This window comes from Corvus hawaiiensis, chromosome 1 (genome assembly GCF_020740725.1).
Source record: "Corvus hawaiiensis isolate bCorHaw1 chromosome 1, bCorHaw1.pri.cur, whole genome shotgun sequence".
In the NCBI taxonomy this organism is placed as follows: Eukaryota; Metazoa; Chordata; class Aves; order Passeriformes; family Corvidae; genus Corvus; species Corvus hawaiiensis.
Window position 1 is genome coordinate 56,422,523 of NC_063213.1, and position 26,908 is coordinate 56,449,430.

The 26,908-nt window shown below is 40.5% G+C and overlaps 1 protein-coding gene across 1 annotated transcript in view; it reads left to right on the forward strand.

Annotated features, from left to right (window-relative positions):
• The window catches only part of CALCR (calcitonin receptor), a 161,085-nt gene extending 138,621 nt beyond the window's left edge, over window positions 1-22,464 (forward strand). Inside the window, exons 11-13 of the mRNA XM_048305453.1 lie at window positions 1,045-1,263; window positions 9,574-9,615; window positions 15,432-22,464. Of these exons, the coding sequence (XP_048161410.1) occupies window positions 1,045-1,263; window positions 9,574-9,615; window positions 15,432-15,653 (483 nt within the window). The 3' untranslated portion in view covers window positions 15,654-22,464. The remainder of the gene's footprint in view (window positions 1-1,044; window positions 1,264-9,573; window positions 9,616-15,431) is intronic.
• Window positions 22,465-26,908: the final 4,444 nt, after the last annotated feature.

Here is a 26,908-nt window from a genome sequence, read left to right on the forward strand (position 1 = left end):
AAGCCTGAAGCATTAGTCTATGGAGCATATTCCTTAGGGAAATTGTGTGGTCCCATAGGTCCCATGTGCCCAGGGGACATGCCAGGGTTTGTCTCACCTGGCAAGATAGCTTGGCAACTGTCAGACTCAGGACAAAGACATGGTTATTTCTAGGGGACAATTCGTCCACCCCGTATAAACTTCAGACATAAAAATAATATTAAATGTTCCCTGGAAACCCTAAATTTGCCCACATCAGTGTCAAAACAGCCAGTTCATCCTAGAACTGACCCCTGCCCACCTGAAACACCCATGCAGACTCCAAAGCATGTAGAGTATGGCAGCTGGTGAAGGGTCAGTAGCTCTAACTGAGGAAGCTGTGACCGGTCCGGAGAGATGGTCCCTTGGAGGATCATCTTCCCGAGGCCCGGTGTCTTCCCTCAGCTGCTGGCAGGAGGGCCCATGCAGAAGCTGTCAGCTCTTTAGTAATTGTCAGCTCGTGATTTCAGCTCAGCTCTGCAGGGCAGCCTCCAGGCGAAGCCAGACCAGAGAGAGAGACGAGAGGCTCGTGTAGCTGTTCCACACGAGGTAGCTTTATTAGTTCGCCAAAGGGGAGCTAGGGACGAGCATCTCTCTCCTTCGCAGGGGTGGGGGGCTAGCTCTTATAGGGATACAGGGGGTGGGTGTCAGAGGGTAAGGGCCAATGGGCTACAAAGGATCTGCACAGGGTCTCCCAGAGGATTCTGGGTTTGTCTTCTCGCCGTAACTGAAGAGGAGCTCCCTTTCCAGAGGAGTTCCGCTGGGAGGTTTAGGCACTCTCCTTATCTCAGCAGATGTCTCTCCAGGGCAGGGGCTGGGCATACCCCACAGTAGAGAGCTGCTTCACATATCTTTTCTGAAAATAGTCAAGATACTTTCCAAGACCTGACTGCCCAGGAGCTGCCCATTATAAGATACAATAAAGCTAGAAAGCGACACTTTACTGCCATTTATGTGCTCCGTATTTGTATTTTGAAAGTCTGTTTAATTTGAATGCTTTCACCTACAATAGCTTTGGTTTTGCAGGTCAATTTTTTCTTTTTGCTTAACATTGTCCGAGTTTTGGTGACAAAGCTGAGAGATACCCACCGTGCTGAGTCCAACATGTATATGAAAGCTGTCAGAGCCACTTTAATCCTGGTGCCCTTACTAGGAATTCAGTTTGTTATTATTCCCTGGAGACCAGAAAACCGACTTGCTGGAGAAATATACGATTACATCATGCATATATTAATGCATTACCAGGTATGTTAAATAGTAACAGCTTCAGAGTAGTTGAATTGTTTGATGTTAAGCTAATTTACTCAAAGATACTGTTGCCAGGGGTTTTGCCCTGAAACAGAAAAAAGCTGGGTTTTCAGTTCTTTTCCAACCGTTTCACACTATTTGATTATCTGCATTTACACAAGCATCACCACTGTGTAAAGAACAGAGACAAGATAGGGGAAACGATGTAATTATCAGTTTATGCTATTTCTAAACTATGGAGAGAAAAATCAGTTCACAGAGGGCTTTTATGTTCCAACACAATTTCTGTTGACATGCTCAAATTGACTGAAACTAGTGCTGTGACCTTAATATTAAAATTAGCAGTGTTTGCAAACTGTTTAACAGAGGGAATGCCAACACACAAAAGAAAAAGCAGAGACAACTAAGCTACATTTAGGAGTTAGAATTCCATTATTAGGCAGTTTAAATTACAAGACTGACATTTTGATTTCAAAAATGCTTTGAAAATACAACATCGTTCAGTAAGTCTAGTTTATTTTCTTTTGAAAACAAAACAAGCCGAACCTAAATGGCTTTAAATGCTGGCTTATCTGGTTTACTGACTGGAATATATCCAGTCCTATATTGACTAGGAAAGGCAGTTTTTCAATGCATTTGTGAATAGTGGTCAACACAAGTGAATTGGGTAACCTACTTCTTGCTTCCTTTCATATGGAAGGTAAGTGAAGAGATTATTTTAATGCCGTAATAAGAAGAGAGCTTAAAAAATTGGTAGTGGTTTTTCCTTAAATGAAATTATAAATAAGGCTACCAAAATCTATGTATTCTGTCAGATTATATATACTGCTTATCACCCTTATCCCTTCAAAACTGCAGGTGTTCTTGCTGCTTCATGGATAGAATAACTGAACTTATAGGTCTGCTTTTGAAGTGTATGCTATCTTATATTACAGTTCTGCTTAAAAGGAATGAGAGCCTTGTTTCTTCTATTATTGCCTGTATTGTTACTTTTTCATTCACAAGAGCTATAAAGGAATATCTCCAAATTAGCTTTTTGGAGACAAGTTATTTGCTTACAGTTTTAGTAAGTTAGGATAAGACACATTGTTACAATAACCAATTTACTCTTAAAATACCTTTTAAATCCTGTGCAGTTGTTTGAGAATTGCAAAACCAATTTTCTCAATTAAAAATTCTAATTGTGATCATTATGGAATAGAAAGTCACCAAACTGAGGTTAAAATGGAGTCCGTACTGATGAAGCGGGCTGGGTGAGGGAGGGATCCAAGGCAGGAAAGTTTCATCCCTGATGGGTTCCTTCTGCTCTCACAGAAGAGCTCTTGACAACTCTGCAGTAAAATCTTGGTGTGTTTCCTGCTAAAGTTTGGCCTTTTGGAAGGACTGTGCAGTTGTCCTGCTGGCTGCAACCGACTGCAATCCTCCCTTTTCCACTTGGAGTGGATTTTTAATTGTAACCTAAAATAAACATTCTTAATCCTTTCCCAAAGATTTCTTGTAGGCATATTTAAGACTGCCAGCTATACAATCACTCCTCTGGTGCTCATTTTCTTCTAGGGCTGGTTCTGTAATTAGCAGATACTGTATTCATTTGTTTAATGGCTGTGTTTCCCTCTAGCTATTGCACTCCCGTGACCCACAGCACAGCCAGCCTATGCAGACACCAGCAAGAGTCTGTGGGGTTTTGCAGCTCAGGGCACATCAGTCATATACAAGCAGGCATTGTGAGAACAATTACCAATCTTTTTTGGTGGAAAATGTATTAAATTCTTCATTTCTGCACTACTTAAATGAGTAATTTTTATGCCTTTTCTAGAACAGAAAGAGAGACAGGTTCTCACAGTACATCACTGCTTTAAGTGAATGTGAAGGATTGATACATTAATTGTATAGTTCTTGTACACAGATATAGTGCAAACAAGCACTGCATTATATTGTAAAACTCAAAGGATTGAAGATAAGAAAGAATCTGTTCCCAAAAGAAATCATGTAATTGTATTTCTTTCAGAGAATGGTTTTCCCAGTTGAAAAACAATGTCAGTATTTTATTTTATTTTATTTTATTTTATTTTATTTATCAACAAGCTAGGTTTCCTCTGCTGCAGTCACTTCTGAATAACAGTAGAAGTCTGGTTTTGACCTGTCCCACTCTTTTTGTGATGATATCATCAATGTTCACCATTTTAAGTGGAAGTGGTTTTTCAAATATGCCTGTAAGAACACTGAATGTCTACTGCATGTATATTTCACACATTAGACCAGATTCTTCTTAACAGATCGGAAGAAAAGATACGTAAATGATAAAAAAATGGAAGGCTGGCTTTTGTGCTGAAAATGGGAATGCATATACTTTTCCAGCCCACCTAGCCAACTTCCCATTAATCCTCTAAATGAAGAGGTTCATATCTCTTCTCACCATCACCAATATCAGCTCTTTAGTCTCCAGAAGGTTGAAATGAAAAGTTCACCGGGCAAAAGAAAGACATTTCAACCCTTATGTTGTGGTTTAACCCCAGCTGGTGACTCAGCCCCACAGAGCCACTTGCTCACTCCCCACAGTAGGATGGAGAAGAGAATTGGAAGGGTAAAAGTGGGAAAACACATGGGTTGAGATAAAGACAGTTCAGTAGATAAAGCAAAAGCCACATACACAAGAAAAGCAGAATACAGAATCCATTCACACCTTCTTGTGGCCAGGCAGGTGTTCAGCCATGCTCAGGGAAGTAGGGCTCCATCATACATAAAAATTACCTGGGACTAAAAAAGCCAGTGCTCCAAACAGCCCCCTTTTTCTTCTTCTCCCACTTTATATGCTGATCATGGTGCCATATGATCTGGGATATTCCTTGGATCAGCTGGGTTCAGCTATCCTGACTGTGCTCCCTCCCAACTGCTTGTGCACTCCCTGCCTGCTCATGGTGGGGTGAGATGAAAAGCAGCAAAGGCCTTGATTTTTGGAAGCCCTGCTCAGCCACAGCTAAAACATCCCTGCATTATTAACACTGTTTCCAGCCCACATCCAAAGCAGAGCCCCATACTAGCTGCTATGAAGAAAATTACTCTATACAAAACCAGCACACCTTAATTGGAAAGACATGCATGGATTGGGATGCTGTAGGTGCATTGCTGAACACACACAGCTATCTTATCTAACAGAGCTCCTAAATTAGGCACCACAAAGCAAACATTTTCACTCCAGAAGAGCCAGTGACTTGCAGATCTACATTAAAGGACCTGACTTTCAGAGCCTGGTAGATGATGCTGAAAGCAGATGGAAGATGCAAACTTCCTCGGGCTGTCAAGCATTAGGGTACAGGATATGCTGACTCCTTGCACACCTCTGGCATTAAAACACACATGTCAAAAGCCTGAAAACCCCATCATGCTGCCCAGTGAAGACAAAACTGTACACCTGGGCAAAGGGAATGCCTCCTGTGAAGGAATGGAGAGCAACAGCCCTCGGTCCTGCACGTAGCTGCACTCAGATCTCCATTCCAAGATAGAGCAAGAGAGATGTGGCCTGTGCCTGACAACCTGGCACAGCCTCCTGCACCTCTGCTGGTGCTGGGGCTGCAGCTGACACTTCCTCCATCCTTGGAACCATTGAAAATCTTTTGAGAAGTCCCAGGCTGTAAAGAGATTGGGGTGCTGTGCTTCTGTCAGAGGTTCTGCTACAAAAAACCACTACCCTAACCTCTGATTTCTGACAGTAGTCCATAGCAAATGCCTCACAAGAAAAAAGGAAGAGTAGAAAAAAAACTGCATGATGCATCAATTAGTCCCACTAACTGACCTACACAGTCCTCCCAGAGCTCTCAAACCAGCCTAGGGATGAACAAGCCTCTGCTTTCAAGCTCCCTTCACCTGAATTCTATCTCACTCAATTCTATCTCCAGCACCTTTAAGCTGGGTTTTTAGAGGCTGTCAGTTTACATAAAATGGCACTGTCGCTGTTCCAGAGAAGAGAGAGCTGTGAAGGTCTGTGAGGGAGGCGTGGAGGAACAGCCCCAGAATCAACAGCAATACACAAGCAGATAAAGCTGCTCTTCTCAATACCTTGGGGACTGTGGCTCTAAATGCATAAGTCTCCCCCTAATGAGAAGATAAAAAGCAATTCAGCATAAGGACCTTGGTTTTTATTGGCAAATGAAAAGGTGTTTTTTTTCTCCACAAGTGAGATCCCTTGTGTGCCATCCAGCAGCTTCCAAGCAGCACCCCCAGGACTGCAGCACCCACCCTGCCAGGCAGGAGGATGCAGCTCAGAGGGACCTGGTCTGGTACAAGGATATTTTGAATCTTTTAGGCCTGGATTTGGACTGCATATATATCTACACTGCCTCCAAGTTCTAAATTTAGCTTTCTATGCAGCCTTACACAGAACTCAATTAACCCATTTAAAAGTAGTCTCTTAAACATAGTGAGATATTTCAAGGTATTTCAGAAGATATTAATTCCATCTGTTTCTCACTTTAAAAGGAAATAAATATCCTTTGTAATGCCAAATCAGGCAGAAATATTTTCTCCTTCTGTTCAGAGTCAAGGTTGTAGGACTGCTTTTGACAACATAAGTGTTCTTTTTTTATTTTCTATTCTTTTTATTTCTCTTTGGATTATTAGTAGTTTAAAAACTTTTTAATATTTTGAACCAATTAAAGTTATGGAGAATATTTTTTTGTAAGCCAGATATAATAAAGTACCATTTTTGTATGAAAAATACATGCAAAAAAAAGACAGTAATGAAACCTCCACAGAGAGCAGGAGAAGAAGCAAAGCATGAGCTTTGGCTGATGGGATGTCTCTATCATTTTGCAGCAGGTGGGCTGCTGTCTTCAGCCCTCTCATGACAATCTCCCCACCTCAGTGGCAGCAGAAACTGCACAGACACATTCTTTGCTTTATTTTTTTTAATGTAACTTAAATGAACAATTGATAACCCAGTAATTTACCTCAGAGATTCTGTATGAGCGTGCAGTGAATGAAGATGGTGAGAAACACACTGCTGTTTTCCTCAAAGCTTTTTTATCCTTGACAAAATGAAAGAGGTGGGAATGATTTGTACTTCTAAGAACAACCTCAGCCATGCTTTTCTTTTTTTTTGCTGTCCATTCAGACCCAGAAGTGAGAAGTGAATGGACATGGAACAAAGCCCACATAGAGAATCAAAACCTGATTTTTTTATGACCATCTGTACAATTGCATATGACATCATCTTCTAGCATCAATAATGAATATGTCACACCACTAAAGTCTGAACAGCAACACAGTGTGTATTTGATTGGGGCACAAATTAAGGCCCTGGACACGGTCAGGAATAGCAGGAATAAGTATATCTATTTATGCTTTCTTGGTTTAATGGAGACATAACTTCAAATAAGAAAGTAAAAAGAGATATGAGAAACCTATGTAAATTTGCAGTATCTGCATTTTTCATTTGTTTCTCTTTAACATGAGCAAATTACTCAAACTTCTCTTCAAGACACTCATGTCTTCTAAGAGAGTGAGATACAAATTAAATACCTGTCAAGCAAAGAATTTACTTAGACCAGTATAGTCACTAAAACACAGGAAAAACTCACCACAGTGTTAATAAGGTACGTGAAGGTCTGAGAGCTGCTGACTCTGGACAATCCCTATGGCATGATTCAGCTGAAAGGCACATTCATTTGTTCTTCACATAGTTTCAGAAGTAAAGAATTTCAGAAGTCATTAAAGGCCCTAATCTTAAAATAAATATGTTCTTCATTTCTTCTTTCAATACCACTGCCAACATTATCTTGTTGTGAGCAGGCAATATATCACAGGTTAGTTTAGCAACTCCACACAGTGGCAGAGAGATATAATTGACCTAGACATTTTATCCTCAGCAAGAATTGTATCCCCAGCAAAAACCAGCAGCAGTAAGAATTAGGAAGATAAACATCAAAGAGATATGAGAAATAAACCATGGGCCTGAAATTAAATAATTAACCTACATGTAGTCTGCCACATGTTTTAACAGATCCACTGTAGAATTATGGTCATACCAAGCCCTCCTGGCTCCAAGCAGACAAAGCTTGTGTCTGCTACTCATATCTCTGTAGCTTTACAACTGAAGATAACAATAGCCCTCTGAATAGTGGGCCAAACTTTATGTATAAAATGGAAGAAATTAAAATACAGATGGCAGAGTCCAGAGGACCATGGCAGGTGGAAGAAGAGCAATGGGATATACATGGAACGGACTAGAGAAAATAATTTCTTCAGCCAGAACATGTACAACATGCATGGTCTCAAAATAACAAGAAGCCAGGTGTGCTTTCAGCTCACTCTGAACTAGAAGAGAACCTGGAAGGGATATGAGGCATCACCACACCTTCCTCTTTAGCTTTTCTGCCAGAAATTGTCTGGAGAAAACATTAGGTAAGGGAACTACACTCTTGAATAGCAGAAAACTGGAGCAATTGCAGGATGGAACAGCAGAATTCCAATACCATAGAGGAACTGAAATGAAAAATGGCTTCACTTCAATAGTTCAGGTTCGATTCCTGTCTTTAGGGGAACTGAGGTTCCCAAATTCCCCCTAAACACTCTCACAGAAGAGCAGACTTGGAAAAAACTTCTCTGCTTCTTTCTCTCCCCCTGCTGTCTTCTGATTTGCCATGCCTCATGTAGACTGTCCATTGAACATCCCTGCTCCCAGAGGAGATCAAGATCCATCTCATTTGCCATTATGGCTGACTGCTGTTAATGAAAACACATTTAGCACAATAGCAAGGCCCCTGCTGAAATTTACATTACAGCTCAAGAGCAGAGGTTTTGCACAACTACGCAGTTTCTGCAGTGCTCACAGCACAAACAACATTGGTACAGGCCATGAGGAGCTGGAGAACTTTCTACCCTTGCAAAAATTTTGATTTAGAAGTGTCTGATCTGGAAAAGTCCTGCTTTAGAGTTGTAAGGTTTTGTTTGACTTTGTGGTGCTTCTCAGCCCAAAACTTATGGACAAGCTATTGTGTATTGCTTACTGCACACTGGGATTTGAGTTTTTTGAGAATATTCATTGCTTTGCCAAAATGTGAAAAGTAAGGTTTTTTCTCACTATGTCTACTCTTCATCTTCCTCCTACATGCTTTTCTGTGTTGATATTTGAATTTATGTCAAATTACAAATTCTGCATCAGAGAAAATCTATTAGAGAAAAATAATGGTCAAAATTGAATCTGTCAGCACTTGTCCAAACCAGCCTGTGTATCTGTATATAAGCATTTTGTTAAAAAGTTATTGCTTATCACGTTTGTGGCCCAAAACATACATCTGAGAGTCAAAGACATTTTGCAAAGCATTATCTACAACGCAAGTGGTAATCATTTAAATAAAGGTTTTATAGAAAAGATACAGCTGTAAAGTCCTTCAAAGCAGCCCTTGGGAACATAAGCTGCATTACAGTTTTCCCCTCAATTTCACAAACTGCCATACGTTTAGTTTATAGTAACTGCTTTAACTAATTTAAAATGAAGGCATTTGGCTCCCAGTGATGCTTTGTAATGCTATTTTAATAAGAGTGAGTGCAGTTAGGACATGGACCAGTGTAACTACATAATCCTGAATGGCAGGCTCTATGTGCAAGAATTTTCTCGCTTATTAATTTCACACTTTCTCATCTCATATTCCTGCCTTGGCCCTGTTTAATCTTATAGCTGTGGTGATGATGAAATTAATTTAAAACCATTTATGACCAAGCTATGATCTGTAGCATCTCTTTTTTCTGCCTCCCTACCTTCTAACTCATGTGCTGGGTGGGTTTTTTTCTTTTTCTGACCACTTACACCTCTTCTCACATCCTGTCCATCCATTGTGATGCCCAGCATACCAGTTTACTTATCCTGACATACAGTTCAACTTAAAGCCTTCCTGGGACAGCTGGATACTCTGTGGCTGACAGTTATGATTGGATTGCTACACTCTGATGAATGAGTGGCAACATATAGGACACAAATCCTCTTCAGCAAATTCAGTGGCAGTGTGGCTCTCCTCTGTAAGCAAAATATATATCTACCTTTCATTTTCCTTCTCTACATCTCTTGTATATAAATAACTTCATAGCCATAACAGATAATCTATAAAATCTAGTAATATAGGGGGGGGGAAATGGTGAAACATTATGAAAAGACAAAAAAATCCATTTAATAGCACACCTATGAAAGATGGGGAGTGTCTGTGATGCAGAGGAAGTGGATTAATGTTTTTACCTTATATCCATCAAGTCTGAATTTCCAAAATATGTTGAAGTCTATATATTCTGGTCCCTAAACTCTTTTCCTTCTCTTAGGGCTTGCTTGTGGCTACCATATTCTGCTTCTTCAATGGTGAGGTAAGTACATGGAATGCAGAAAATGAGCAGAACTTGAAAAACAGTCATTCTGCTGTTCATTAATGCAGATGTGAAGCATGTCACACTACAAACTTCGAAACCACACAAAGTCACTTTTACTCTGTACACACAAGCAGTGGTGTGCATTTCTGACAGCTCTGTGCAGAGTGTGACTGGAATATCTCTGAGCAGATAAATCAGGTGTGTTGCCATTACAAAGCAGATGGCACTTAATGAGGTACAGGCATGGCACTCTCCCGCTACTACCTGCAAGCTTGAGATGGAAGTCTGAGTAAAGGAGAGAAATGCTTTACTCTCCTTCCTGCCCCAGAACAGCAGGAACAACCACAATACTCCATAAGAAGCAGAGGGGACATTCAGGGATCTGTTTGGAGAATGCAGTGCTGAGCTCAGGCCAGAGCCATGGCAAATCCACCCATGGTAGCATTGTCAGAGGTGGAATAGTGCAGTTACTTGCACCCCTTTGAGGATTACCACTGGCCTTTTTACAGTCAATGCTTCTTATCTAGTAAGTGAGAAATAAAAACCTTTGAGGCAGAGATCTCTCCCATTCTCTTACAGCTGGATCATATATATGTATATACACATACAGCAGGTTTTAGATCCACTTTACTTTTTTTGGGTTTTTTTTCCAAAAATAGCAGGTTAAAATATGTCAAGAACCATTTAAATTCCTACAGCAAGCCATTTTCCAGAGATGGTTGGCAGAAAAAAGCTTTTTCAACACATCAAGAGCATTCAACTGTAGCAAAATAAAACACCATATATCTTAGCAAAGCTGAGAAATCCATTAAGAAGTCCATTTTCAATCCAGAGCAGGTGAATTAGATACAGAACAAACTTGGTGATGCTAACGCTCAGCATTTCAACCTAGAGAGATATTTGTGGTCCTGTTTATCCCTGTATATCATTAGAAACCAGAAAATTCCATATAATGATGTAACCACACTGATGTTTTGATAGAGACTGAAAGTAAGTTATCTTATTGATAAGGTGTTACTGGCTCATTTGATAACATTCAGGATAGCACAGAGTGTTAAATTCTGCCACCACTTGTCAACATCTCTATACATTTGCCTCTGGCTGGCTCCCTGTGTAAATGTACAGAGAAACTCAAGAATAAAAAGATGAGAGGCCTCCCACCACAGTTCTGTAGCATGGCTCCTCAGGAGACATGAAAGAGAATGGCAAAATGTGAGCAGCTAATGATATCAGAACCTAACATGAAATGAGAGCTGTAAAGATCATGCTACAGAAGTTCACAGTTTCATGCATCCAACTAAACAAAGCTGAAGACATGTACAGCTCTTTTCCTAACACAATTCTGTCCCCAGTATCTGCAGGCTACTCTCACCTTTCTCCATCTGTCTCACTGTCATCACTCTGACACAGCTGAATATCCATGCCCTGGAAACAAAGAAAAACTTCTGGTACTCCCTAGTATGGAGGACCTGCTGTGAAGAAAGTAGAGACCAGTCAGGCAGTTTCTGAAGCATCCTCTCCCCGTAAGAATGGCTGCATTGCTGTGTACAAGCAATACTCCAGTGTCTCCTCACTGGCCTCCAAACAATGTGTTACCCCAAAATCCTGGTCTTGAACATTGCCTTCTTCATTCTCCCCAGTGTCGCCTTCCATTGTTTTCAGATTAGATTTTGCAAAACAAATTCCCTTAATGTTTTATAGCTTTAGTGCAAAAGGTTAATTCTCCAGCTCTAATGAGAACACCTGGATTTGTGTCTAGATTAAAGGTTGTAGCAATGTTAAAAATTAGGAAAGGCCACAATAAAATGCACTGAAAACATAAAGTATCTTAAAGGCTATTAGTTTCTTAATTTCATCAACTAGCTCTAATGCCAAAGTACTTTTGGCAACGCTACAGTGTCAGAAGAGCATATCCATCCTTACAACCCCAGGAATACAATTCTCAAGTTATGCACTAATGAATATATCTGAAGCATCTGCTTGCCAATGTGTATAATTGATGACTCCTTGGTGGAGAGGCTGATCAGAAGCATGGCTCCATGTCAGGCAGTAAGAACAAATGACTGCGAGGATGCAGGTTTCTTGGACAGGTTGAGAGTGATTTTGTTGGTGCTTGGGTACTTTTCACCATTACACTCCTTTTCAAAATTATTGCATCTGCTTCAGATTTACAGACTGTCAGTGGCAGGAGTGCTGAAAAACCATCTCATTATTTTCTTCTAGGAAATTTTATATACGGAAGCTTTTTTTAGAGCTTCCTGTTAAGGTGAACAGTGTCAATGATGACACCTCTCTAATATGGAATCAAGACATTTTGGTGCTACTTGCAATAGCACGTTACCCATAAACATCCAGCAAAGTTTATGCACTAGAGTAGCTGGGCTGAGCTGGGCTAGGCCAGGAGAGGATGAAAGGATTATGACCCCTTCTTCCCCTTTATTTCTGCAGTTACACAATCTGTAGATATACAAGGCACAAAACCTATAGAAGAGCAACAACAGACTAAGGGTAAACTGGTATTGGGGCCTTCCAAAGGGAGCACTAGTCTGAGTTTGACCAAGAAAACTGAGCTGAGATAACTTCCCCCAGTCCTGGTGTGTGCAGAAGAACATAGAGCAAAGACACAGTCTGGTCTTCAGTTGTGATATAAGATTGTTTCCAAGCTGCTGCCTACATCTGCTGCAATAGAGGCCAGAATTTTCTCATGAGAAAATTCATTGTGGAGCAAGGAGATTAATTTTACTACCGCAGAAGCTTGGCTAATCTGGGATTTACTTTTTCCTACTGGAATATTTAACTTCAAGACTGAAACACATGAAGCTTAGCCAGGGCAAACAATGCTAATCTCAGGAGCACTTGACTGTGCTTTATAGTGCATTCATCACTGCAGCCTCACTAACCTCACTTTAGTACCATGAGCCCATATATAGAAAAAAATCTAAAAATAATAAGAAGAAGCTGTACCAATGTCTGCATTCATGTGGAAGAACACATAAACAATGGGGTGTTTTTTTACTTTTAAAATGACAAGTCTTCTTGTACATACTCATATAAAATCTTGGTGTCCAGCAGTGCTGTACTTTCTCTGTCCAACAACAATAGTGTAGTACAGATGATACAAGGCCTCTGCAACAATCTGCTCACCAGACCACGTTTTCAAGCCTGGGATTGCTTCTAGACTGAAAGGCTGGACAACAGAATGGAAAGTCTATTTGGGGAAAAAAACAGCCATGTATCTTATGTGCCAATGAGGCGTGAATGGCTAACAGTGAACAGAAAAACCTTTAAAGTCTTGAAGAGCAGAGTAAATAAACTTGGGCTCTTCATTGCTTCAGTCTTTGCTTTTTTTACCTGCCATCACAGTGGAAAACATGGCAGGCATCGCTCTGCACCTCCTGGTCCCCAGGCACCTCCTCAGTCATTAATATGTCGTGGCTGTGCATGTGACTTTCAGTAATGCTGCTTACACATTTAAAATCCATGCCTAAATGGTTTTAGTTGGCACTGAGCTATGATCATCTGAGATTCTTGGAATCATGGAAGAAAACTAGGTCAGCAAGTTTTTCTCAAATGCAGCAACTTGTACAATCCATTATCCATTTGTAGCCAGATCCTTGTACAGACAAGCAGTTCAGCAGAGAACAAAAACAAAGATGCTTTGACCTTGTGTTCTCCCTGCTCTGGGGAGCCTTTTAGACCTGCATAATGGCACTTCTAATCATGGGCTGAACTGGAAGGGATGTGTCTGTCATCTACCCATCATACATACAATGTAAGCGTCACTCCCTCTGAAGAAAAAAATTATAAGCTCCTCATGACAGGCTCTGTAAGACTCAGGGACATTGTTCTTCCCTCTCCAGTTAACCATCTATCATCTCCAGATCTGTGGTTGCCCTAGTGGACTGTCAGACTCCGGTTCAGCTGAGAGCAGTTGGGGAGCTTGTCAGGAGCTTCTCGCCTGCACAGCAGCTCTTCTCCCCATGCAAGAGTGATCAAAGCCTTGGAGTTTGTGTAGGGGGTAGGGGAAGGAGAGGGCTAGGAGAGGAACAGAAGGACTCTAGGAGCAGACCCTTGCTGCCTTCACTAAAGATGCTGACATGAATCCAGATGGATGACGTGCTGTGAAATGCGAACATGGTCAGCTTGGGGCAGAGGTGAAGACCAGGGGTGTGCAATGGCTGGTGACCATGATGTGGTGGGGGAGAGGTGGCTGCAGGCAGGCAGAGCCCCTGTGCACAGCCCAGGCTTCTCCGTTGTCCTCATTGTGTCTGCCCTAGATGCCACCACCCCAGTGAGATATGGGGAAAGTCACTGTCCTAGTACTTCTGAAGATTTCTTCTTCCAGTCTCTCCCCATAGCTTCTGGGGTGACTAAGCTACAATATTCATACTGTAACATCAAAAGGCAATTTTAGAGTGACTAAAATCTTTACAAAGTTTAACTAGTGTAATATTTCTGTATCAAGTGCTGCCACTGCATTAGTCTTTGACCCAGTAACTCTTTCTCACTAATAAACTTGGGATAGTGTGATAAAACATCCTTGCATGCAGCAATTTCACTTTAATTCTCAATATGGGCATCATAAACCTTGCTCATAGCCCAAGTACTTGAAGTTCCATTGTGACTGTATGCCTTTCCTGTGCTCAATATCTAATTAACCTGTGCACAGTCATTTGTTTTCTTTTCCTCATGTGTTAGGACAAGGTGAATAGCAATACATTCTCCAAATAACAAACAGTGCCCACCTCAGCAGGAGGTTTCCTGAAACCTGTGGACAGAAACTTGTGGATTCCTGTGATCACGGTGCCTCACATGCACCTGCCTTCCCCTGGAGGAGAGGGTCATTTACACCAGATTATTCTGTCAAACTGCTCCTATTCCCACTTTGTGTTGTTCGGAATCACTGATCCAAGCAAAAAGAGCCAGGATTTGCCCAATTCCTGCTCATGTCACAGTGCTATCAAGAGCTGCCAGGCATGGAAATGCAGCTGGAGAAGTGCTTCTTATTCCCTGGCAGGACTCAACAGTTTAAATCATTTCCTAGTGCCATGTATAACATCACTCTTAATGTGAATGTAGAATAAAATGTCTTATTCCTAGCAGATGAATGTTCAAAGGCTGGAATCCTCTGCCATGCAGAGGGCTATGACCAATGTTACATTTTGTGAGCACAGAACCTGTTTTTAATCTACCAGAACAAAATTCCTATTTAGATATCCTAATCCTCTAACTCTACAACATTAGTCCTGGCAAGCTCTTGAAGTGTATTTACCATTTACCCTTCATGGCAAAGGCTCATTACTCAAGGCTGAACTTCTTCAGATATCAAAATGCATCAGGTATTTCAGGAACAAGAATCCAGCTGCAGCATCAGGTGGGTTTTAGTCCCCATTCTCCTCTCCTCTTCCACCATAGCATCATGCTGTGTCCCTGTGCAGCAATCTCTTTCACATTTAGCTAACCTATAGGCAACTGCACAAGTGTAGGCAGGGAGGAAGTTTAGGCTGAGAGCTGAACTGCTTCTGGAACAGACAGGAGGAGAGAGGCTGACTGGATGTCAGATTCTGATGGAATTAGACCTGGATAATTTCCTTCCTTTCCTTTCCCTTCCCTTCCCTTCCCTTCCCTTCCCTTCCCTTCCCTTCCCTTCCCTTCCCTTCCCTTCCCTTCCCTTCCCTTCCCTTCCCTTCCCTTCCCTTCCCTTCCCTTCCCTTCCCTTCCCTTCCTTTCCCTTCCCTTCCCTTCCCTTCCCTTCCCTGTCACAGGGGTGTATGTACATCATGCCTCACCCTAGCTGTGTGTTTCTCTAACAGGTACAAGGAGCTTTGAAGAGGCAATGGGCACAGTACAAAACGCAGTGGGGCCAAAGGCGCCGAGAGCATTGTTCCACTCGATCTACCTCCTACACCGCCACGTCAATCACAGAGGTCCCTGTTTACCTGTACCCCCACGACGCCAACAATGAACAGTTAAATGGAAGATATGTAGAGGACTCTGAACTCGTTGCATTAAAATCTGGAGAGACATTTGCCTAGCTCAGCACCAGCCATTGCAAACACATCGTTTCCTGTTCTGCTTGTGAAAAAATTGAGGAGAAGGGTGGGAGTGTGGAAATTCAAGATGCTGTGTCAGAGTGCAGGCCCAGGTGGAAGGACACAACCTGTTTGAACCACATCAACCTCTGACAGTAACAATGTAGAGGGAGTGTGATGTAGACCTGGAGTAGCATTTCTTCCTGAGCACTGCAACAGGGAGTGAACAGAGACCTGCTCACCAGGCTGTGTAATCTCCACATCTCCTGATACCAGCTGTGTGAAGTGACCATCTGACATCTGTAACAACCCCAGGTAGCCAATAGCAAATAGGAAAGAAAGAACCAGTATGTGGCAATTGGAAACTTTTGGCACTTTTTGCTTTTGGTACTTTTCCTTAACGCTAGATTTTAAACCATCAACTTTCACAAAGTGTAACTGACTTGGAGTCCTTTATTTTTCCCTTTTAATGAGCTTGATGACTGCTTAAAAGATTTTGCACATCGCAAGACAGATCAAACATATGAACAGCAGAAAGTCATTCCAAAGTATTGAAATCTTGATGCTTTCCAAAGAATGCCACAAAATATTACCATCCCCAAAGGATACCCCAAAATAATATCAAAATATTACCCATTAGCAGGTGCATAAAGCAAATCAAGGTGAAATAGCCATTGCATGCCAAGATCTCAAATACCCTCAGAGAAACAGATCAACCCTTCGGGTTGATATGCCTGAAGGCATATCAAAATAGATTTCATTTAACAATACTGGTAGTTCAAGAATATTTATTTAGTAGGAAAAATTGTCACCCTAATACTCTGCCCAGAAACTCATCATTAAGTCACATTTCTCTCACCCTGAATAAACTGTGGTATTTGTTTGGAAACTATGGTTTTATTTAATAGACGCTCTGAGATGAATGCTAGATGAAAGCTTGTCTCTGTTACAAAATTGTGGCAGTAAATGTTTCCATGAAAGAAATCAGAAGCTAATGTCTTAGCACAGGAAGCACCTACTTTTAGAATCTGGTTGCTCTCCTGAGTTCCTAATCATTAGATATTCCTCCAAAAACCTTTATAAGCTATTTCAGTTTATACTGAAATTAACAGATGATTCCCTGTTAATTTGGATAAGCACTGAACAACTCTCTTCAGTGTTCAGGAATGAGTTATGCAATACAGTTCAGTGTAGACTTCAAAAACGTGAGGCCATTTCCTCCACAGTGAATTGAAACCATTTTTAAAAATTGTGTCCAGACAGGCTGATTTTCCTTCCCTGACATAACCAGACCCTAAGCTTTGCTCTCAATCTGTAGATTTTAAATGGAGATATAATATACATGTCTACCTACATTAGTCACCATCTCACTGGAAAAGTCCCTTCCAGGAATGAGTTCATGAAGAATAGCTGTAAACCCAGCACTATGAGAAGGGACCAGATTCCCACTATGCATACATGAGTCAATGCCTTGCAGGGAAGGGAGCTGCTCTGTGTTCACCACCAGCACACACACCAGCTGTGCACCACAACACGTTGTCCCCAGGGCGAGGAGGGAGCTGCTGGCTCTGCCATCATGGAACAAAAGAGGAGCTGGGGAACAAGAAGGAATTGTCTGCTGGCGGTGCAGATCATCACATGGTCAATCCAGCAGAACACTTACAAGAAAATACCATCATATGTGTTTGTTCAAGCCACATATCTATTTTTCAGACTTCAAGGAACACAGTTATTTTTTCAAACAACAGTATTTCTCATATTGCTATTTCTACTTTCACCTGTGAACAATAGGAAATGCAGGAGTCAGTTGCTAAAGACAATAAAGTGGCTCTGCTATGAGTCTGCATTATTCTGAATAGCTTTGGGGCACACTGCACTTCCCAGGAGTGCTGCAGAAGGCATTCCTGGTTTCTAAAGACACAGATGAGCTGATTGTAAAAGAAGTGTGCATAATATAGAGAGTTTAATAATGAACATGTTAGTTTTAATAATGTACATGTTTACAACATGTAAGTGCAAGTTGTTTCACAGTCAGTTATGTTCATGGGGATGTACAAAATGGAAATACTTTGCCGTTATATTGATTGTTTTCTTTCTTCGCTAATGATATTTTCTTGCTCTGTTTAGTAGAGTACTCTGAAAAGTCAAATTCAGGATCTGAGGTTTAGGATATTGTTTGCAGCTTCAGTGTGTTTGTGTCAGTCTTTATGTAAGCTTTGCTTTCAGTCAAGGGATGATGACTTGCAGCCACAAAAAATTTGGTCTAACATACATACTGAGTTTAGGGCTGTCATCACACTTGGGTTTTGTAGGAAAGGTTGAGTTTTAAAGGCACTTACTGAGTAATTTCTAATCAAAATAATTTCCCATGGGAAATGCTATTTTTCTTCATCTTAAGATGGTTTGAAATGTCATCATTGCACACATAAGGTACATTTCATTCTCTATTTCATAAATATCACCTTACACTAGTGACAGCAATATTGGGAATGCTGCTACAACTTCAATAATTTTAATTATGAAAGTGGTTTGACTCTAATAGATTTCACAAGAACAGCAGAAACACATAATTAATGTATCAGTGTATCAAAAAGTAGGGAGGAAGATGACACTTGAAGCAGTGGAATCGAGGTGTATTTTAAGAGGAAACCAACCTTACATTTATCACCTCTGCAGTACCTGTTTCCTCTCAAACACGACACCCAACACATGAAAACCCAGTTTAGTGAGTATTTGCTCTGGCAGAAGGTTTTGTGTCGTTGCTCTGAGCAACCAAATCTATCAGGAAGATAGATTTAGATGGATGCTGGTTGTTATTCTTTACGAGGTACAGAAACACAGCACAAATTAAAATAACTTTTGTGGCATGGGATGTTGAAAGTAAGACTTTATTTTTATTTTATTTACTTAATAAATATATTTTATCTGAAATAAAACAGCAACAAAAGCAGAACAGACAATTTTATCTGTATTAAAATTCTTAGCAGTTATGCTTCCTTAATTAAAACACTACAGAGTGCTCATGTAGCAAAATAACTCTGCTTTGCAATAAGAACAACCCTGCAAATGTGATGAATTTCTGTTCTCTTCTCCCATCCTTTGCCAGCCTCAATAAACAAAATATGAGCAAACATCCAAAGATGGAAATCTGAAACACTAAAAATGTGAAGGTACCTATATTTCCACTGCTTGGAATTTTAAAAGTTTGGTGTGTCTTTGTGAATCTAAATACTGCTTAAAAATATGAGGATTTGTAACCTAAAAGTCATTTGCATTGAAACAGTAGTTGACCCCAAGCCAGTGAGATTCTGCAGTGTGAACATGCCCTCTCTGCCCCTACAGAACTTCTCATGTACTTCCAGATGGATTCCAAATCTGTATTTAAGAACCCCTTTATTGAGCATTCAGAGAATAATTGAGAAAATAAATTAATTCTCAGCATCGCAAATACAGATCACAATGTTGCCCTCATCCCAATAAAGGCCAGCTGTTTTAACCAGTGAAATCAAGTGCTGAGCAGGCTCCCATTGCTGACCATGTCATAGTGCTGCAGGGAAAGGAAGCATTGTAGTAAAATGGCTAACCAAGGTGTGCTGTTGTGAGTCTCAGGAAACACAAATTGGCAGAGTCAGCACTGGGGATGATTTAGGCCTGGCTCACCTGCCTTGGCTTAGGGACCATTTAGATGACCTGTTGAATTCCTGTCAAAACTTATTTTCTAGGATTTCATAGCAGCAGGCGCTATTTCAGGCGCTGTGCTCTGCTGGGGCAGGAAGGTACCTTTATGCCATTTAAGATTTTCTTCATAATCCAACTTCAGAACCTCACAAGCCTCTCTTTAAAAGAAACAATTATCTTTAGCCAATTTTTAAAGGACATCAGCACTGATTTTAAGAATCTGGTCCTTTTTCTCTCACTGCAAGCAAAAGCAACTTTGAGCAGTGACCACACTACGGGAAGTTACAACGTGCAACGTGCAATGTGTGCTGATGTGTGACAACATGCCCCCCATTCTCAAGTGCTGGTGATGTTGATTTGCATAATATGGTCAAATAGATACAGCTCCTTCCCTCATATGCTTTGCATTTTTCTCCCCCTCAGTATCACCACCATAAGAAGTGTATATTTCCCAAACTGTGCATTCTACACATTTTGAGGAGAAACATTTTTTTCTTTACAGTTTGCAACTTACGTTGACTTGCTCTTGGCCCAAGATGTATTCACTGAAACCAGACTGGAAAATGTGAATTTGTTCCAAACCAGATTATAGAATTCAGGTGCTTGGCCCACACTCTTTTTTTAAAACTACCCACTGGAATTACGGAAATGGTAGGTGCTGATTTAAAGCTAAGTAAAGAACAAAATTCTGAGCACACAAACCAAGTATCTTTAGAAGCAGAGTAACATTACCTTTCTACTTTTGACAGAATACAACCCTGTTACGTAAAAAAAAAAAAATTAAAAATAAAAGAAAAAATCTAAAAAGGTCTTGAGAAGTTGAAATTTATACAAAAGGCACCAAAAACCAACCATCTGGAAAGCCTAAATGGCATACATACATATGAATATATGTACAGTGAATTATTATGAGAGCTGTGTTCAGGTAGAAAGTGGCCCATCATTCCAAAATGCACAAAATCTAAGTCATGAGCAGGAGAGACTGTGGGGCAGAGAAGATTTGTAGCCTCCATTAAGTGCCTTAATGCTTTCTGGAGACTCCATATGGAACACAGACTACCAAGGTCACCCATCATCCCACTCCCATACCAGATGTGTTCACAATGGGAATGACTGGGACATTGGCTACTCTGCATTTCTCAGCTTCATAGACCAACACTGAGCTGACAAGAGGGACCAGCTGGGAGGTGAGCAGGAGCAATCTCTTTCCCAGTTGCATGGTGATGTTGGGTTATCGCACTAGCATAAGACCCACTGTTGTGGAGAAGACCAGGCAGCTCCTTGGTATGGAAAACCTTTTAATTTCACTTTAGCCTGGGTAACACACCTGTAATTCTCACTGACTTCAGCAGTGTGGCTAAAGGCAGGACTTCTCCAACTTTGGAGGTTATCTAAATACCAAGCAAACACTGAAAATTCGTGGTGTAATAGAATATCACCTGCATATCTGACATCAAAGTTCATCTGTATTACGCTACATAGAGATGCCTTAAGGTAACAAGATACTATTTTCATATCTGCCTGGGGTTTTTTAGTGAAATGTGCGATCTCTATTAGCACCATGTTTATATGAGTTACATGTATTTGACAAACTTCACAGATTACTTGGCCACTAACATGTATTTTACTTGTTTTATTTATAAGTACAGTTGCTTATATGAAAGGCTTATTATATAGCAGTTCCAGAAGATCAAAATAAAAAGAATGTAAAAGGCCCTCCCAGTTCATGCTGACCATACAGAAAAACCTGAGAGGTAGGAACCCCTCGTATCCTGCTCTCCTCCCTTGTCTCCTAGTTATTTCTTTACTTTTGAGCAAGAAGGCCAACACACCTCAGTCCAGATGGCAGCACAAGGCTGATCAGCACTGAGTTGCATGGATAGGCACTTCTAGGAGGTACACAAGGAGATGTACAGCTTTTCCCACTCATCATTGCAAGGAGAGGAACTTCTCTCAGTGTGTGTGCACATGCATGCAAGATACCTTTAGGTATATGTACCGTCACAATTCACATTCCTGCTAAGAAGGGGTGGGAGAGAGTTCTGCAGAATTTAAACAGTCTGTGAAATAAGATTCAAGAAGAAAGGCTGTATCTCAGGTTCAGAGACAGCATTACACCTATAGGCTTCCACAGGGAAGGAAGTTACATAACTGCCTTTAAAGAGTGTCACTCTACAAATAGTCAGAGCCCATATTCTGCTTGCTGCAGGCTGTGTAGGCAAGTTTAACAAGTTCAGGCCCACAATAAATGAAGAGGAGATAGCTTAAGAAAATGTTCTTCTTATTATATTATCCTACAGGCTTTTGTCTTTTATTCTTTTGGCATATAGCAAATATTTAACTCCCAAGGACCCAGCCACTGAGCTCAGAATTGCCCCTCCAGCAGCAGAAGGGAGCTGCCCCTCTGGGGAGGCTGCAGCTTTGAACTGGCAGCAATTTGAAGTCTTCATAAGAATTATGGTGAAAGTGTATCCAACGCAAAGTAGCCTTCAATTGTGAAAGGAGAAACTGCAGAGGTTTTTCATTTTAATCCTCTGCTGTAAAATTTCTTCCCTATGGGAGATTCCATGGGAAGAAGAGTTAGAAAGGATGTGGAAGGACAACAGATCACTCCACATGTGCCATCACTGCCACTTACATGACGAACAGTTTGTTATGACTTGTCAAGTTTTGGTAAATGCAAAAAAAAAACAAACCCAAAAATAGATCATGTTTCTCCTTTGTAAGTACAGCCCATGTATAAGAAATTTGATATCAACTTTTCTTGTACATCAGGATAGCCTGAACAAAGATCTTTGTTTTTCAGACATTTGTTTTACTTTACACAAGCACTAGCACTCTTCAGTGCAGAATGGTGCATCAGTTACCGACAATGCACTTCAGCAAAAGAAATAAATGCAATCAGGACAAAGAAACAAAATAAGTATATTTGATAATCAGCATATACAGTCACTGTAAATTAGCAATGTACCTCCAGTAATCAAAACACATACAATAAAATCTGGGTATACTTTAAACAATTCCATGAGTACGTAAGAAGTTTTCACTTTTTTGTAATATTGTCTAGATAGAATATTACTGTATGTTCACGGCAGGAAGTGTTATACAATAAAGTTTTATTGGATGATGTTTGAAATGCATGGTTCACACAATTGAAAAGGCTTGAAAACGTAGTAAGACTTCCCATGTTGGCAGATCTGAGGCACATTCATAAGTCACAAATTCATTGTTCATGACTGATATGAATGAAAAGACAGTTATAATTGAATTGCTCCTTTCTTTTTATGCAAGCCAAGAAATTAATTGTCTGCTTTAGTATTTGCTACATGTGTTTTTATGGCATAAAAAATACCCTGATGATTATCTACACCAGGAGATGCATATTTTTGATTGTAAACCAATTGTTCTGTTGCCTTGTGTGCTGTACATAAGCTGCACTTTGCTGTAAGGAATACACCACATGTAGAAAACCTTCTTACAAAGAAACACTGACCAAAGATGTGAGTGAAATCTCGACCTTACTGAAATCAAAAGTATCAGCTAAATTATTTCTGTGGTAACAAGGATTCCATTGTTACAGATTCTATTTTCCCCGTGTTAATGGCTATGGAGGGATCAGGGAAAGGGGTGCTTGGTACTGACTCTGTAACACCCGTGTCACCCACAGGGACTGCAAATAAGTGGGGGTTGCTGTTGTCTTTGCCACTCCTTCCCCTCAAAGAGCTGCGGAGGTTGATCAGAGAGCAAGGCTGGAGGGAACAATGCAGAAGTTAAGCCTTGCTCTGACATTTCCTTTCACAGCAGATACAAGAAGATGTAGCTCTGGAAAGGATTTTCAGATACTCTGCAAAGCTTGGTCTGTTCCAGCCCTTGGGTCAGGCAGTGCCTGGTGGGATCCATGTTGAGCTGAGTGCCAGTCAATCACCCTTTCTTAGTTTCTTTTACATGTTGCACATCAGTGGTTTAGATGAAATTCCTTTGGTGTAGAACCTTTCGGAAATCTTGGCTTTGTGAGGGGCTTCTATTTTTGCAATTAAAGTCAGATTCATTTTAAAACTGTTGGGATGTCTTCTTCTCTTAAGATGTTCTGATATAAATGAATACCAAACCACTGGTTCTTAAACAGTTGAATAACCCTCACTCCCTCAAAGGCTTTCTTAAAATCTCTGACAGCTATGAGCTAGTAGAATAATAGCATTAAAGGTCACAGAAATACCTACTAAAATCAAGCAAAAACCTGTGGTTAAGGTACTGGACTGCATGGACTCAGCAGACTTACATTTGGGTCATGTCCCTCCCACAGACTCGCTGTGTGGTCCTGAGAAAATGATTGCGAACCAAGTGCCAGACTCACTGAATCCGCTGAAACTTCCACTGACAGATTTAGGTGCCTACACTCAAAATTGAGACTTTTCCTCCAAGCGTGTTTTTGTTGGTGAGAATTCCCAGCCTGTCAGATAACTTTATCGTAGATGCATCTAAACTGTCTCTAAGTCCTAACCAATATTCCCATAAAGGTCAGTGGGGAAAAGCTGTCCCTTCACAGCTGCAAACAACGTATTCCTGACTGACCTGGGTTTCTGCTTTCTGATAGGATTTTTGTACCAAAATCTCCTCCTTTGCCATAGTGCTCACTCATGAGCACTAATTAGTTTCTTCCCTCTGGTTAGTGAATTTTGTGAAATATTTAAAACATTTTAAAGAGTTAGAAGGAAATACGTTCAACAATTTCTTCTGAAAGAGCCCTGTCTTAGAGAACCCTCTAGTACGCCCTGATGTAGAGACCACACACAAACATACATTTATACATTCACATATAATGCAAAATACCTACATAGACTCTACACCTATAATTCCAGTCATCTGATTGGGGTTTAAGTGATGCAATTCCAAGTGTTGCTGGGCAGGGAGGTGATTAGCAAGGTAGCCAAATAACATCAGGCAATTCTACCCGCATGGGGCACTGTGGTGTTCAAATGTATCCTAAGAATATTTTCATTCAGCCAAGGCACAAAACCTTTCAGTGGCCCTTCCCAAATATAGTTGCATTTATTTTGCTCAGTGCATTAAAAAGCTGCCCAGGAGAGGCTGGACCATCACTACCCATCAGATTCACTGGGCTGGCAAATTTATTTCATAGATACATGTTTTTTTGGCATCAAGTGTGTATCTATTTAATGGAACCTTCTGTACCTAAACAACATCTGCGAGGAAATAGGGGAGAAACCTTTTTATTTTCATATTCCTTTAACAAATTACAAGACTAAAGGACTTCCATTTGCAGTTACTCATTATCTATCTTAGAAATAGAAGTCTTCCTCATCTGGGGGACAATAGTCCAAGAGACATCTGAGTGTCTGTCTTGGGAGGTGTTTAAGGACATCAGACGAACAAACACAGGTCTGATAGACAAGTACAAAACTTTGATAATATTGCAGTAAAAACTAATTGCTTGTTAACAATATTCCATTTTCTGTGTGGGAACTCTCCTCCAACTCTTCAGACACTTACTTTACTTCTGGATGGGGTGCTTATTTCTCCTGGTAGCAAAGCACTCACTGCCCATCAAAACAGGTTTCATCCCTATGGATACTTTTTCATAATGTTGCTTGTAGTTCTGAGCTGAAAAGCAGAATAATGGTGTGTGTCTATGCAGTTTAAAAGCAACAGCCAAAAATGATTGCTCCATTTACAAATCAAAAACCACTCTGCTTCACACAGAATTTTGTACATTTTTCTGCTGTTTTCAGATATTGCTGTGAGATTCTTCTCTGCATGGCTCTTGAGTGTGAATGGATTTTGTAATGACAAAGAACCTCTACCAAGCATTTTCACTCACATGAATTTCAAGAACATAGGTAAGGAATGGTTTGTGTTCAGACTGTATGACACTGATATTTAGAATGGACATGAAGTCTTTCAGCAACAGAGAAAGCCTAGATATTCAAAGGTGTTTTAGTACCATGGATTTCTAAGATTCTTTTAAGGATGGTCTCAATCTTAGAAAATTTTCCCTCTGCCTCTGGTAGGTCAAATATCTGTACTCTTATGCTAAGTATTACATAATTTCACAGTACCACGTGGCACAGCTTGAAAAGGTTATCAACGTTATGTCAGAGTAATAAATTCCAAACCAAGACTCTGGTTAATGGTGTAGGAGCAAGGCAGTGAATACTTCTGCAAGACTAAATTTTACCCCCCAAATAATCTGCCGTAGCAAGATGTAATCATAATAGATCCATACCTCTGTTGTGACTGCAGCCATTGCCCACTGCCCCCAAATAGCCACCTTATTTCTCCTAAAAGCCTAAACTATTCCTTTTCATGAAAGCCTTGAAAAATTCCCACTGCTTCATGCTGGAAAGCCTCCATCCCATTGCCATTCTCTGGCAAATTTAACATGAAATGAATGGGGCATTTTATCTCTGATGGAAAGTGTGGTTTTGTCCTTTGCTGTCAAGAACCCCAGCAGTAAAATTTTGGTTAATGTCCATCAGCTTTCTTTAGGTTTAGAGTCTGTCTCCACTGTTTTTGTGTTGTGAGAGATCCAGAATAGACATGGACTAAGAGAAATTTTCCTGCACTTCTCTGTTTTCTCAAAACCAAGTTGTGCTGGATGTAGCACCTTGGAAAATATATCTGAAATCAACAGAGTTTTGCTATTATTGTTGCACTTCAAAAAACACAGCTCATTGGATTCCTTAGGAAACATAGCTGATTAAAGCCAAGGTTCGGTGTGGTCAAATTAGAAGCAGCTGAAATATTAAACCTAAGTTTCCAAGATGGAAATTACAATACACAAAATACAACGCTGCAGTTGATACTAAGAAGAAACTGGGATTAAAGAGGAGCCACGATGCACTGTGGTGGTGGAATATATGTATTCTAGTCGCATTTTTGCGCAGAATTCAAAATGCAAAATTCATACCAGAATCACACTTCAGACATTTTTCTTACAGAATAATTTTTCGTTCCTTCATCTCTGTCTTTCAGAAAACTTTCATTCTCATTCTACTTCTCTGCTACAACTGACTCTCTCAAAATGTGGTTTGAAAATGCCGGGATTTCCGGAGGCCTTGTACATGAGTAGGGTCACCTCACTCCTCGAATTTCTTGCTGAGAGCATGTTCATATTAGCTTCATTTTTCTTCTGACATTGAAAGAAGGTGTTGATAGTGGAGGAAATGTGTCTTCCTGTTGGCTTGGTGCTGGTTTCAGGTTCTCACTGCCCTAAGGGAAGGGTTGGGTTGGGATTGTTGTTATTTCTTCACTGGTGATGGTTCTGGTCTTAGCTGTAGAGCAAAATGTGAAAGGCAGAAAGTTTCCCTCACAGCCCCAAACAACACAGATTAGAGTGACTAGGCCAAAAAAAAAAAAAAAGAAAAAGAAAAAGAAAAAAAGCTGGGGATGTGTATGAAATCCCTGCAAGCTACAAGTTTTCTCTAGATATGGTATATGCCCCTTTAATTACAGAACCACAAAACAAGAAAGCAACTATTGCAAACAACTTTTCTAGTTTTTCTAGCTCTAAAATACGTGCTGTGGGGCAGCATATTGTGTGTTATGAGGTTACTTCCTTT